This window comes from Sus scrofa, chromosome 10, assembly GCF_054392235.1.
Source record: "Sus scrofa isolate SSC_HxYL_T2T_F1_AM1 chromosome 10, Sscrofa_HxYL_maternal_Yorkshire_Landrace_v2.0, whole genome shotgun sequence".
NCBI lineage: Eukaryota > Metazoa > Chordata > Mammalia > Artiodactyla > Suidae > Sus > Sus scrofa.
In genome coordinates, this window is record NC_139392.1 from 59,742,635 (window position 1) to 59,756,644 (window position 14,010).

At 45.3% G+C, this 14,010-nt stretch overlaps 1 protein-coding gene across 2 annotated transcripts; it reads left to right on the top strand.

Moving 5' to 3' along the window:
* The first annotated feature begins 7 nt into the window (after positions 1-7).
* BAG1 (BAG cochaperone 1) lies at positions 8-13,190 on the top strand. Of its 2 annotated transcripts, none has more exon segments than NM_001244791.2 (7): positions 8-465; positions 1,993-2,121; positions 3,600-3,682; positions 6,631-6,744; positions 9,604-9,711; positions 11,212-11,274; positions 12,188-13,190. In NM_001244791.2, coding segments are annotated over 7 exon segments (756 nt in total). In that variant the 5' UTR covers positions 8-296; the 3' UTR covers positions 12,278-13,190.
* Positions 13,191-14,010: the final 820 nt, after the last annotated feature.

The following is a 14,010-nucleotide window of genomic DNA, read 5'->3' on the forward strand; positions in this document are numbered from 1 at the left end:
CCGGGCGAGGCGGGGAAGGGGACCCGCGGGGTGGCAGGACGCCGAGCTAGGTTCCCACCGCTGGGAGGACAACAAACGCGGGTCTGGCGGAGAGCGGCGGCGCTCGGAGACCGCGAGGCGACCGGGAGCGGCTGGGCCCCCGGCGGCGCGCCCCTCGGCCGGGCCGGGAGCCGCGTCAGTCGGTGCCCCCAGCCGAACGCGGTTCGCCTCCCTCCGAGCGATCAGCTGTCCGGAGTGTGACCAGAGGGCATGCGGGATCCACCAGAGGTGCCGCCGCCTGCTCTCGCAGGCCGCGGATGAAGAAGAAAGCGCGGCCTCGCTCGGCCGGGAGCGAAGAGGTGACCCGGAACGAAGAGGTGTCCCGGAGCGAAGAGGTGGTCCGAAGCGAAGAGGCGGCCCTGAGTGAAGAGGTGGCCCGGAGCGAGGAAATGGCGGCAGCAGGGCTCAGCGTGACCGTCACCCACAGTGAGCGCGGGCTGCGGATGGGCTTGATCCCGGGCTACGAGAGTCCGTCGGGGTCTGTGGGTTAGGCTATGTGCCCTCTCGAAGTGTGTGTCCTTGTGTTTGGTGTCGGGACGCATGGGATCTTGTCTGGCCGTGGGGCCGGCTTTTGTACGGGTCTTGTTTCGGCACACCTTTCCATGTGGCTGGTGTATTTTATCTCAGAGCGTTTTTAAGATCCACGATGTCAGTGCTTCACGTCGTGGGTTGTGGTCCTTATGTGTGTTACAAGTGTGGGCCTGCGTAGTTGTTGGTCTTTATGCCAGGCTTGAATTTGGCCATGTTGCTTCTGATTGCTATGTGTAACTCCTATCTACTGTTTGAGTTCGTTGGGTTCAGGCATACACTCTGGGCACCCTTTGGGTCTGCTTACTGTTGGAGTTGACACAGAGCTAGACAAGATAGTTCTCTAGAGAGCTGAGTTCATGGGGTTTCTTCAGGACCAACTGGTAGAGATCTCAAGGCTTCAGAATCTGTAGACCAGGATTCTAAATTCTGCAGGTTTGAGTGACCTTGGAATAGCTCCTTTCTAGGCAGCTCTTTCTTCTATGTGAAGTAGAATTAGTAACACCTGTCCTGCTGACTTCATGCGGCTGTCGAGCAGACTTAAGTGTTGGCATAATGAGCTGGACACAGGCTACCTCCTTACTGTCCACATGCCCAGAAAGGAATCTTCCAAAAAGAAGTTTTCTGCTGTTTCAGTTTATTCACTCATTTGTCTGTTTATTGGGCACCAGCCATGTATGTGACCAGGTGTCCAGTGGGAGAAAGCTGAAGAAGAAACATTACAGCAAAGGAGACATAGTTCCCTGACTAGTACAACACAGAGTAGAGGACAGAAAGGCCACAGGAGAGAGATGGCTTGTGAAGAAAAGCACAGATCTGGAATTAGACAGATCTGAGGTCAAGTACTGACTCTAGAGTTTGGTCTCATTAGACAGGTCTTAACTGGACTGAACTCAGTTTGCTTATCTAGCTGTGAAATGGGGAATAATAGGACCTATTTCATGGGGTTGTTCTGATGATTAAGATTGCATAAAATGAGTCTAGTCAGCTGCTTATGAATGTTAAGTGCTTAAAATGTTAGCTGATTATCACTGATACTGTTAGTTACTATAATAGAGGAAACAAAAATACTTGAGCAGACCTTGAAGGCTGGGTAAATAAACTGTCAGCCTATATTGATTTGTGTGAAAGAGTTTTCTTTTTTCTTTTTGTCTTTTTTAGGGCCGAACCTGCAGCATATGGAGGTTCCCAGGCTCAGGGTCGAATCAAAGCTGCAACTGCTGGCCTATGCCACAGCTACAGCAACGCCAGGTCTGAGCCAGTTCTGCAACCTACACCACAGCTCAGGACCTACACCACAGGTCATGGCAACTTAGGATCCTTAACCCATTGAGCAAGGCCTCATGGGAACTAGTCAGATTCACTTCCGCTGAGCCATGACTCCTGAAAGAATTTTCTTCATCTAAACCTTCTCTATCTCCCCAGGCAATGAGAAGCATGATCTTCAGGTTATCCCACAAGAGGGCTGTAGTGAACCAATTGTCCAAGACCTGGCCCAGGTTGTTGAAGAGGCCACAGGGGTCCCACTGCCTTTTCAGAAACTCATATTTAAGGGTAGGTATTTCTTTTCCAGCTTTGAGCCCTTACAGCCAAAGGACCTATTTAAAACTTCTTAAGCTTACCTAATAGTGATTCTTAGTTTTCAAACTGGGACAGTTCTTATGTGCTTGTTCATTCATTCATTCCTTCAACAAATTTTTATTGAGGACCTACCATGTACTGAATACTTGCAAACATGTGTCCCCATTCAGCTACATGAGAGTGGCAGAAATATTACCACTTTTGATGAAGCACAAGGGCAGTCTTTCTTGAGTAACTTAGAGCCTCTTCCCATTGTGTGTTCTTATGGCACTCCCTACCACTTCTTCATAACTTGTATTGCATTTTGTTTTGTTTTTTTTTCTTTTTTATGGCTACACCTGCGGCATATGGAAGTTCCTGAACCAGGGGTCGAATCCGAGCTGCAGCTGTGGCCTACGCCACAGTCATGGCAACACCGGATCCAAGCTACATCTGTGACCTCTGCCACAACTTGTGGCAGCACCAGATCCTTAACCTGGGAGTGAGGCCAAGGATCAAACCTGCATCCCCATAGAGGCAACATTGCTGAGCCACAATAGGAACATAACAGTTACTATTAAATAATTGTTTTCATAGTCACCAAACATCTGATAGAATGACAAATTCCACGAGGGTGGAGATACTACTGTGTGTCCAGTGCTTGGCATAGTGCTAACACAGACAAGGTGCTGAACATACTTACCAGGGCCTGGATGTGGCAGGCTAAGCGGATGATGCTGATTTAGGCCAGGACACACCCACTCCTATCCCTATTCTCTGTGTGCCCATTCTCATGGCAACCTGTTATTTTGGTATCTGATAGGGCTAAATTTATCCCATTTGGTGCCAGTCATAAAGAATTTAGTAATGGGAAGCATTTTTATTTATGCCTCATAGTGTAACTCCTGTCTTTTCTTTTTAAAAACATTTGATTTTAGGATTATAAAGGCAGTAGAAATCCATGTCTCAAAATAGAGGAAAACACAAAAATCAAAATGTTCTCCTGAATAAACCCCTCTGTAACAATTCAGTATATTTCTGTCCAGCCTTTTTTTTGTTTCTGGCATCCTGAAGTGTGGGTTCTTATTTGTGCCTTTTTTTATAACATTTTTTCCTTATAATACTGTGTCATCAACATATATTGTGGCATGAAGTTTCCTGGAAAAAATGAGCTTTAATTCCTGTAATCTTCTATGGTAGTGATATATAGTTAATCAGTCCTCTGTTCCTAAATTTTTGGCTCTTTCTGGTTTCTTGCTATGATGAAGAATAATTATTATGTAACAGTTATTTTGCAGGCATATGTCCAATTATTTGTTAGGGTAAATATCTGAAGCGAAGTTACTGAGTCATATATATACCAGTTCATCCTCTTCTCGTTAGTGAACACACTACTGCTTGTACCCTTGCTGAAATCTGTTTTCACTGTTGTACACTTGATACAACTTGACATAACGTTCTTCTTTTCTCAGGAAAATCTCTGAAGGAAATGAAGACACCTTTGTCTGCACTTGGAATACAGAATGGTTGCCGGATCATGTTAATTGGGAAAAAGGTAAATTGTTCTTTCTACCGGAAAACCTCAGAACCAAATTCCTCAGGTCTTTTATGTTTCTGTTTCTGTTTAGAAAGCCAAATTGGGGACCCTGATTCGGCATTCATGAAGGAGCTCTCTCTAAACAAATATAGTCTCTTTTTGTTTAGTGGAGTTACAAGTTTTGCTGTTCTCATACCCTCCAGCTCCTATGGCTTAGGGCTTTCACTCTGGGAACTGGGAGTGGTTATGCTGCCTCAGTAATGTGGCTTTTGGAGTTCCTGTTGTAGCTCAGCAGGTTAAGAATCTGACTACTATCCATGAAGATGTGGGTTTGATCCCTGTCCTTGCTCAATGGGTTAAGGATCTATTGCTACTGTGAGCTAGGTGTGGGCCGGCAGCTGCAGCTCCAATTCCACCCCTAGCCTGGGAACTTCCACATGCTGCAGGTGTGGCCCTAAAAAAAAAATGATAATAATGTGACTTTGGTGGTGGAATAAGTACTTTGCAAATTTCTGGAGCCTATGTTCTTTTAATCATTCTTTTTACTAAACTCTCCCACAAGGGTAAACCCTGTTTGGCTGAAAAAAAAATATTCAGACTAGAGAACTAAGGGAGAAAAAGGGGCAATTGATGAGGAGAAACTGGGTGAGGACAGTAGGCCCTGGGGTGATGAGAGAGGATCATGGCCAGCCCTGCATTGTGACACTGGAATAGTTGGCCAAATGACGTTCCCTTACTTTGAGTGAGGGGGCTGATTCAGACTGATGAGAGGGAAGAGATTAGCAAAGTGGAGGCAAGGAAAGTCTAGTTCAGCCTTGGGCCAAGAGACTGGCACTCAGTATTTTGGCCACAAGGAAGAATGTGCACAATTGAGGTAGTGTAAAAGCAGGAAGCTGCTGATTGCCAATTGTTAAGGTAAGAGAAGGGGAAACATTCTAGACTTCTTGCTCAAAGGTCAGGGAGAATGATGATGGGCAGTGAGCAGAACCCAAGGGTTGAGTATGAAGAAGCTTTAGGCCCCCCAGTTGGTTCTGGGGTGTGTGGAACCAAGTCCAGTTCAGGTCTCAGCTCTACCTGTTAAGGGCTGTGTGACCTTAGGTTACTTTCCAATAACCTCATTTTCATCAACTGAAACAGTACCTCCTTCATTGGATTGTGGTAGACCTTAAATAGTAATACAGGTAAAGTGCTTAGGATGATGCCCAGCTTAGAGGGAATGCTCAGTAAAAGTATTCATTGTCATCATCCATCATCATACAGAATGAGAGAGTGCAGGAATTCCATCTAAAGGAAGAGTAGAATTCCACCTGTCTCACCATTCTGGACTCCTCACGGGTATTCTCTGTAATTTGTTACCACTCCAGGCTTCAGTCTGAAATCTATTGATGATCGGCCCCAGGCTGAGGTTGAATCTGGCACAAGGTTTGGCTTTGTTCTCTGAACCCAGGCTGTGAGGGCCCTCACCAAAATGTGTGCCTAATACCTTCTCTCCAGAGGCTTTGTAGATAGAAAACCTCAGTGTATACCCCTCCAGCTTGCTTTTGAAGAAGCAGCAGAGTTAAGACAATTTTTTCTAGGTGAGTGGTTTATCCCCCTTGTGGTTAGATTTTTTTTTTTCCTTTTAAACCCTTTCTTTCTTTCTTTCTTTTCTTTTTTTTTCTTTTTAGGGCCACACCCGCAGCATATGGAGCTTCCCAGGCTGGGGGTCTAATCGGAGCTGTAGCTCTGGCCTACGCCACAGCCACAGCAACGCCATATCTGAGCCGCATCTGCAACCAACACCACAGCTCACGGCAACACCGGATTCTTAACCCACTGAGCAAGGCCAGGGATTGAACCTGCAATCTCATGGTTCCTAGTTGGATCTGTTAACCACTGAGCCACGACGGGAACTCTCAGATTCCCTCCCCCCCGGCCCCCGGCAGAAGCTACTATTCTTGGTGATTATTTTTTTTATTTGTTTATTTTTTATTGTTAAAGTAGAGTTGATTTGCAATGTTTTGTCAAATACTGTTGTATAGTAAAGTGACCCAATCACACACATTTCCCTGTGTTGTACAGTAGGGTCCCATTGCCCATCCATTCCAAATAATAGTCTGCATCCAAAAAACCCCCAAAATGCCCATGCATCCCACTCCCTCCCCTTTCCCCCTTGGGAACCTCAAGTCTGTTCTCCTTGGCCATGATCTATTTGTTTTTTTGTGTTTTTTTTTTTTTTTTGTTTTTTTTTAGATAGGATCATCTGTTCCATGTTCCATATTTTTGATTCTACAAATAAGTTATATATTATTTGTCTTTTCTTTCTGGCTTACTTCACTTAGTATGATAGTCTCCAGATCTATCCATGTCTCTGCAAATGGCATTAGTTTGTTTTTTTTATGGCTGAGTAATATTCCATTGTATATATGTACTACATCTTCTTAATCCATTCATCTGTTGATGGACATTTAGGTTGTTACCATGTCTTGGCTATTGTGAATAATGCTGCTGTGAACATAGGGGTGCATGTATCTTTTTCAATGAAAGTTTTGTCTGGATATATGCCCAGCAATGGAATTGCTGGATCATATGAGAGCTCTAAATTTAGTTTTCTGCGGTACCTCCACACTGTTTTCCATAGTGGTTGTACCAGTTTACATTCCCACCAACAGTGGAGGAAGGTACCTGTCTGGTGATTATTGACTTCATTTTAATCTTAAATATTTTAGGAGTTTCTGTCATGACTAGCATCTATGAGGATGCAGTTTTTCGATCCCTGGCCTTGCTCAGTGGGTTAAGGATCCAGTGTTGCCATGAGCTGTGGTGTAAGTCACAGACGCAGCTTAGATCCTGCATTCCTATGGCTGTGGTGTAGGCCAGTGGCTATAGCTCTGATTGGACCCCTAGCCTGGAAACCTCCCTATGCCGAGGGTGCGGCCCTAAAAAGACAAAAACAACAACAATAATAATAATTGTACATATTTTAGAACAGTTCAGAAGAAGAAGTAGAACTAAAAAAGCTGAAAGATTTGGAGAGATCTGTGGAGAAGATAGCTCACCAACTGGAAGAGTTGAATAAAGAGCTTACTGGAATCCAGCAGGTAAATCTGTCTGTGGACTTTGACTTTCTTCCTTTTATGTGAACTCTCTAGAGATACAAATGTGTGGTTACAAGGATGCCCTTTGTTGTCCAACTCCCTGGATTCAGATCTTGGCTCTACCGTTTCTGTTACAGTGGGCAAGTTCGCCTTTGTCTCATGTTCCTCCTCTGTAAAAAGGGAGTATTGACGGTACCTCCCTCTTAGGGTTGTTATAAGGATTAAATAACATAGTTTGAGCCTCTGACTAAGTGCTTTATAAGTGTTATTATTATTATTATTTCCAAACCCCAGCCAGCATCCATTTGTGCTCCTGGCAGAACACCTGCTGTGCTAGGTTCATGCATTGCCTGAAATAGAATAAGTAGCTTCTCTCAGTTGATTCAAAGAAGGTCCAAGTTGAGCATGATCTTGTGGTGGTGTGGTGGGGTCATCCTATTCAATTCCCCTAATATTAGAGGTGGAGTAATGAAACCAAATAAGGATTAGGAACAGGCCCAAACCACATACGTATTTTTGACCCCTTCATTTTATAACATTAATGGATATATATGTGTTTTCATTACAAAATTCATATATGCTGATTGTACCTTACTTTTAAATAGACATATGTATACTAGAATGGAAAATAATATTACCTTTAAGACCTAACTCAAAGATGACTGTTACTAAAAACTGGAATCTATTTTTCCAGTTAAAAAAAAAATTGGTGTCATGTTAGGAACCCTTTAAATTCCTTTTATTCATTTAAAAAATTGAACTTTTTCTTATGTTATTAAAAATGATCATACTTAACCCAATCATTTTGCTGTACACCTGAAACTAACACATTATTGATTAACTATACTTCAATAAAGAAAAAAAAAGTCTTAACTGGAAAAAAGTGATCACACTTTTCAAAATTTGCATAATATTTCATATTATGTCATATGAATGTATCATGGTTTACCTAACCACTTCTCTATTACTTACCACCCAGTATTCTTTTACCATTATGTGCAATCATCCTTGGACATAAATCTTTTTTGACCATTTCTTTATTTTTTTATTATTTTATTTTATTTTTTGTCTTTTCTAGGGCTGCACCCACAACATATGGAGGTTCCCAGGCTAGGGGTCTAATTGGAGCTGTAGCCCCCCGCCCTACACCAGAGCTATAGCAACGCGGGATCCAAGCTGCGTCTGTGACCTATACCACAGCTCACGGCAATGCTGGATCCTTAACCCACTGAGCAAGGCCAGGGATCAAACCTTACCTCATGGTTCATAGCAGGATTTGTTAACCACTGAGCCACAATGGGAACTCCTTTTTTGATCATTTCTGAATTTTTTTTTTTTTTCCTTCTTTTTAGGGCTGTACCTGAAGCATATGGAGGTTCCCAGGCTAGGGGTCCAATCAGAGTTGTAGCCGCTGGCCTATACCACAACCACAGCAATGCAGGATCCAAGCTGTGTCTGTGACCTACACCACAGTTCATGGCAATGCTGGATCCTCAACCCACTGGGCAAAGTCAGGGATCGAACCCACAACCTCATGGTTCCTAGTCAGATTCGTTTCCCCTATACCACAGTGGTAGCTCCTGACCATTTCTGATTTTTTTGGAACTTCCACATGCTGTAAGCACAGCCCCCCAAAAAAGTTGGAGTTCTGATTGCAGCGCAACAGAAACAAATCTGACTAGTGTCCATGAGGATGCAGGTTCGATCTTTGGCTTTGCTCAGTGGGTTAAAGATCCAGCGTTGCCATGAGCTATAGTGTGTGTCACAGATGTGGCTCGGATCCCATGTTACTGTGGCTGTGGCATAGGCCAGCAGCTGCAGCTCTTATTCGACCACTAGCCTGGGAACCTCCATATGCCGTGAGTGTGGCCCTAAAAAAAATAAAGTTCTACATGTATTTTTCTTTATCCTCACAGTAACCCTCTGGGGTGTGGGCATCATGATCTCCACTTAATTTATTTATTTTCCAGGAAACTTTTTTTTTAATTTATTTTTTTTTCCATTATAGCTGGTTTACAGTGCTCTGTCAATTTTCTACTATACAGCAAGGTGACCCAGTCACACACATATACATTCCTTTTTCTCACATTATCATGCTCCATCATAAGTGACTAGATTTATTTCCCAGTGCTATACAGCAGAATCTCATTGCTTATGATCTCCATTTTAAAATGAGAACACTGAGGCACAGACTGGCTAAGGAACTTGCTCGAAATCACAGGCCGTGCTGAGGAGTAGTCAGGATTAAAGCCCAGGCCTGTCAAACTCTAAACCCTGTGTTTTGTTTGTTTGTTTGTTTGTTTGCTTTTTAGGGCCATACCTGTGGCATATGGAAGTTCCCAGGGTAGGGTTGAATTGGAGCTGCAGCTACCAGCCTATGCCACAGCCACAGCAATGCCAGACCTGAGCCCCATCTGTGACCTATACCACACCTCACAGCAATGCCAGATCCTTAACCCACTTGGAGCCGGGGATCGAACCTGAATCTTCATGGGTACTAGTCAGGTTCTTAACCCACTGAGCCATAACGGGAACTCCATAAACCCTATGCTTTTAACATCTGCCTCTTCTGTGTGGGCCTCTTGTATATGAGTATACACTGGTGACAGGGGCTTTGCCAGAGCCAGGCATCCTGGGGCATTTGCAGCCTCAGTGTGCCACGTCAGATAGAATGGCCAGCAGCCTATTGGCAGTGTTTGGGGTGGCCCAGGGCTAGCTTCTCTGTTTTTCCCAAGAGGTGAAGTTGTGGGCCTGACGTCTGGCCCAGCCTGTTGGGGAGTGTGGACTGGGCTGTGGCTGCTTTGGCTTAGCGTTTTCACCAGCCTCAGAGAACCCTTGCAGTGATGTGTCATTCTTCCACAGGGTTTTCTGGCCAAGGATTTGCAAGCAGAAGCTCTCTGCAAACTTGATAGGAGAATAAAAGCCACCATTGAGCAGTTTATGAAGATCTTGGAGGAGATTGACACACTGGTAAGTAAATATTCCATAGAGAAGTTTCTAGCTTCCTTTGACTCTATCTCAGTCAGTTCCTTTCTTTCAGTATCTCACTCATTGCCTAAGTATATTGAGCACCTACTGTGTGCCAGACACTGCTAGGTCTTATTCTGTGAATAAGCAGAAAGCTAAGATGGTTCCTGATTTCTCATGTCCCACCAAAGTAGGGCTTTTGTCATTTTTATTTATGTGTGCTAGTAGCTTCTAATCCTCAAGAAGCTGGGACCCAAATGGTCCATGATCTCATGGTCAGACCAGGAATTTCAGTTCAGTGAAATTTATTGTAGGTTGAAAAGAAATCAGCATACAGGAGTTCCCGTTGTGGTTCAGCAGGTTAAGAACCTGACTAGTATCCATGAAGATGCAGGTTTGATCACTGGCTTCCCTCAGTGGGTTAAGGATCTGGCATTGCCATGAGCTGTGGTGTAGGTCACAGATACAGCTTGGATCTGGTGTTGCTGTGGCTGTGGCTTAGGCTGGCAGCTACAGCTCTGATTCAACCCCTGGACTAGGTAGGAACTTCCGTATGCCACAGGTGTGGTGCTAAAAAGACAAAAAAAAAAAAAGGGGAAAGAAATCAGCATTCACCTGTTTAGTGTACAAAAAGGACACTAGATCTCTTAAGAATGTATTAGGAAACTGAAGATGCAGGTGCACTTCAGTTCATTTTCCTGCCACTTGTGTGTCTGATGTTCCATTGAGCTTGTTGCCTGGACAGAATTCAGTCAGACCCAGCTCCTGGGAGGCTTTTGGGAATCATTGACACCACATTCTCTCTTAGAGATGACGCAGTAATGCTATCTCTAGCCTGATGGCTCATTCTTGGGGGTGAACTACTCTGCTTAGGATTCTTTCGGGGGAGGTGTTGAGGGGCCTGATAAAGAAGAAGCAGAAAAGCACTGTTCTTTTCCTGCACAGTGACTCATAGTCCAGCCAGGGCTAGTGTCCTTGTGCAAGAAACAGTGAAAGGACAGAGTCCATGTTACAGATCTATGGCCTGGATGCTGAGAACAAAGGGAGCTTTTACAGGAGTGGCAGCCATGGGAAGGGCCATGTAGGATATAGACCAGGGAAGTGGTTCCTGAAAATGCACCTCATTCATGTTGGTGACCTGTGGCCTGTTTGAGGGACTGTGGGTATTTGACATGTTCTCTTGCTCTTTTTTTTTTCTTCTGATTTTTAGGGCCACACCCATGGCATATGGAAGTTCCCAGGCTAGGGGTCAAATCAGAGCTACAGCTGCCGGCCTACACCACAGCCACAGCAACTAGGAATCCAAGCTGCGTCTATGACCTACACCACAGCTCACAACAACTCTGGATCCTTAACCCACTGAGCAAGGCCATAGATCGAACATGCATCCTCATGGTTACTAGTCAGGTTGATTAGCCACTGAGCCATGAAGGGAGCTTCTCTGACATGTTCTTATGGCATTTTCACTCAGGATTATTTTTATGTCATCTTATTCTTCCATAGATTCTGCCAGAAAATTTCAAAGACAGTAGAATGAAAAGGAAGGGTTTGGTGAAAAGGATTCAGGTGAGTTGCGTGGTAGAGCATCAGAGTATAACATGTGGTGCGTAATGTGTGTAATGTGTTCAAAGTAGAGAAGGGTGGAAGTGTGGTGTGTGCTGAGGGCTTTCTTTCAATTGTTATTTCTCAGTGTGAACCTAGAACATAAGAGAAGAGCCCCTTTCATGAGTCTGTATTTAAATTTGGATTTAAACTAATTGGAGAGCAGGTAGGGCTGACAGGTTACATAGTTCCAGGAGGTGCTGTTCATAGGGACAGGGCCCCCTGGTCCTGTGCTTCGCTCTACTTCTCTTCACTCCGGAGCCCAGGCCTTCTCGATCCTTGCATACGTATGGCAGCCTGAGTCAGTCACCCATGAGTTCCCTAGATGACAGGGCAAAGAGTTTTGTTTTTGTTTTTTTTTTCAGGGCAGCTCCCAAGGCATGTGGAAGTTCCCAGGCTAGGGGTTGAATCAGAGCTGCAGTTCCTGGCCTATGCCACGGCCACAGCAATGAGGGATCTGAGCCTTGTCTCCAACCTACACCACAGCTCACGGCAACACCAGATCCTTAACCCACTGAGTGAGGTCAGAGATCGAACCCGCATCCTCATGGATTCTAGTAGGATTTGTTTCCTCTGTGCCACAATGGGAACTATGAGCTTTTTTTCTTCTTTTTTGCCTACCCCTCAGCATAGGGAGTTCCTGGGCCAGGAATCTGATCCAAGCCATAGTTGTGACCTATGCTATGGCTGTGGTGATGCCAGATCCTTAACCCACTGTGCTGGGCTAGGGATTGAACCTGCATCCCAGTGCTCCCAAGACGCCGCTGATCCTGTTGCACTATAGCGGAAACTCCGCCAAGAGCTTTTTGAGGCTAGGGTTGGCAGGGGCTGGCCGTCCCTGAATGGTCCTCACTGCCCAGCATTATTGGTCTTCTAGGGTTTCCTAGCTGAGTGTGACACAGTGGAGCAGAACATCTGCCTGGAGACGGAGCGACTGCAGTCCACAAATTTGGCCCTGGCCGACTGAGGGGCAGCGGAGGAGGCTATGCTACCCTGAAGAATGGCTCCCCCAGCTCTGCCCTCTCTGGAGCAGCAGTTACCTGCTTTCTCCAGGGCTGCTGGGGACAGCTGGCCCATGGCTGGCGTTGCTTTTCTTACACCCGCTCTCTGAACAAATGTCATCCATACAATCTTGAGCGCTCCCATCAGTTTTCTCATTCTATGTCTGGGTATCTGTGCTGCCTAGCAGCCCACCTGGTCTGGAGGGGCCTCCCCTGCCCAGGTCTTCCAGCTTTTTTGAACTTTGGGTCCTTTCTTCGGGCTGGCGAGTGCTCTCTCTTGTCCTCAGGTGGTTCTGGGTTTGTAGGCCATCCTGGTCTTCAGGTCCATGAGGCCTTTTTCCTCTGTGACGTCATCATTCCATCTCTAAGTCAGGATCACCAGGAGGCTGCATCAGGTCAGGAATGTTGGAAATGGCTCCGAACAAGTATTTGGCACACAGGTAGTCCAAGTGTCCCTTGTTGTGACCTCATTCTGGGACAGTTGGCTGAGTTGTTGGTTTATAGACCCTGTCCTCACTTCCCAGTGACCCTGACCAGCCACAGGCCATGAATCTCCAGGGGCCATTCCTGGGAGTGGGGCCTGTGATTGATATGTGAACTTCCTTTTCCCCAAGCAAATCTCTAGAAGGTTCAAACCCAGAGTTTACTAAGTCTCTGCGAGAAACCAGGTCAGAACCATGGCTTAGGAGCGGTAGAGAGAGGAGCTATGGGTAAAGCCAGCAGGTGGTGAGGGCAACCATAAACTTCTCAGGAGTTCCTTCAAAGGCATTTCTGTTAACTGTACCCTTCTGAGATTTATATTTCCTTCAAGACTGTTTCTGTGTTTTGTTGCCTTTTTTCCCTTTGCTGTTATTTGAAAAATAAAAGTTTATATACTTATTAGGAAGTGTGAGTATTTAATTTTTTTTTTCTTTTTGGTATGAAGTATGAGAAGCAGAACCTGCTGAGGTTCTTGTCTAGTTATGTTATAAAGTGGCCCTGCTTGCTGGAACTCTTAACAGGTCAACTGCTGTCACCCCATTTTTTTTTGGTCACAGTGCCCAGGAGATAGGCTCCTAACAGGCCACTCTGAGGCCAACCTTATTAGTGAAGTCCCAGGAACTTAGGGCTGCGTGGGTGGGACCTAGGATCAGGTGGTGGGTGGACAAGTGGAAGAGGCTCAGGGCACAACCAGCCCACCCCCACCTTTAATCAGAGCAGTTCAGAATTTATCTCTTAGTAGGCAGTCACTGGGTGGCCCTAGAACACAAGTTCTGTGTGCCAGATACCATTCTAAGTTCTTTGGGTGTATCAGTCATTTAATCCTCATACAATCCAGGAGTTAGACAGATTTTGTCCCTGCTTTAGAGGTGAGCGGAGGCATTTTTCTCAAGATTGTAGAGTAGGTGACAGAGCCAGGACAGCAACTGGGCAGCTTGATTCAGAGTCCATGCTCTTAATCTCTGCCAGTTGGCCTCCCAGCTGACAGAGAGTGGCTCTCACACTCATTTTCTCTCTCTCTTCCTTCCGTTTATCTCCATGTTGGTCTCTGCACTTCCTCTCTCACCCTCTCCAGTTCATTCTCCACAGCAGCCTGAGTGATCAGGAAGCACACATCACGTCAATTTTTTAAAACCTCAGTGGCTTCCATTTCTCTTGGGATGAAGGCCAAGGTCCTTACCCTACTCCCTTCTCATCTCTGGCCACTCTTCTGTTTGCT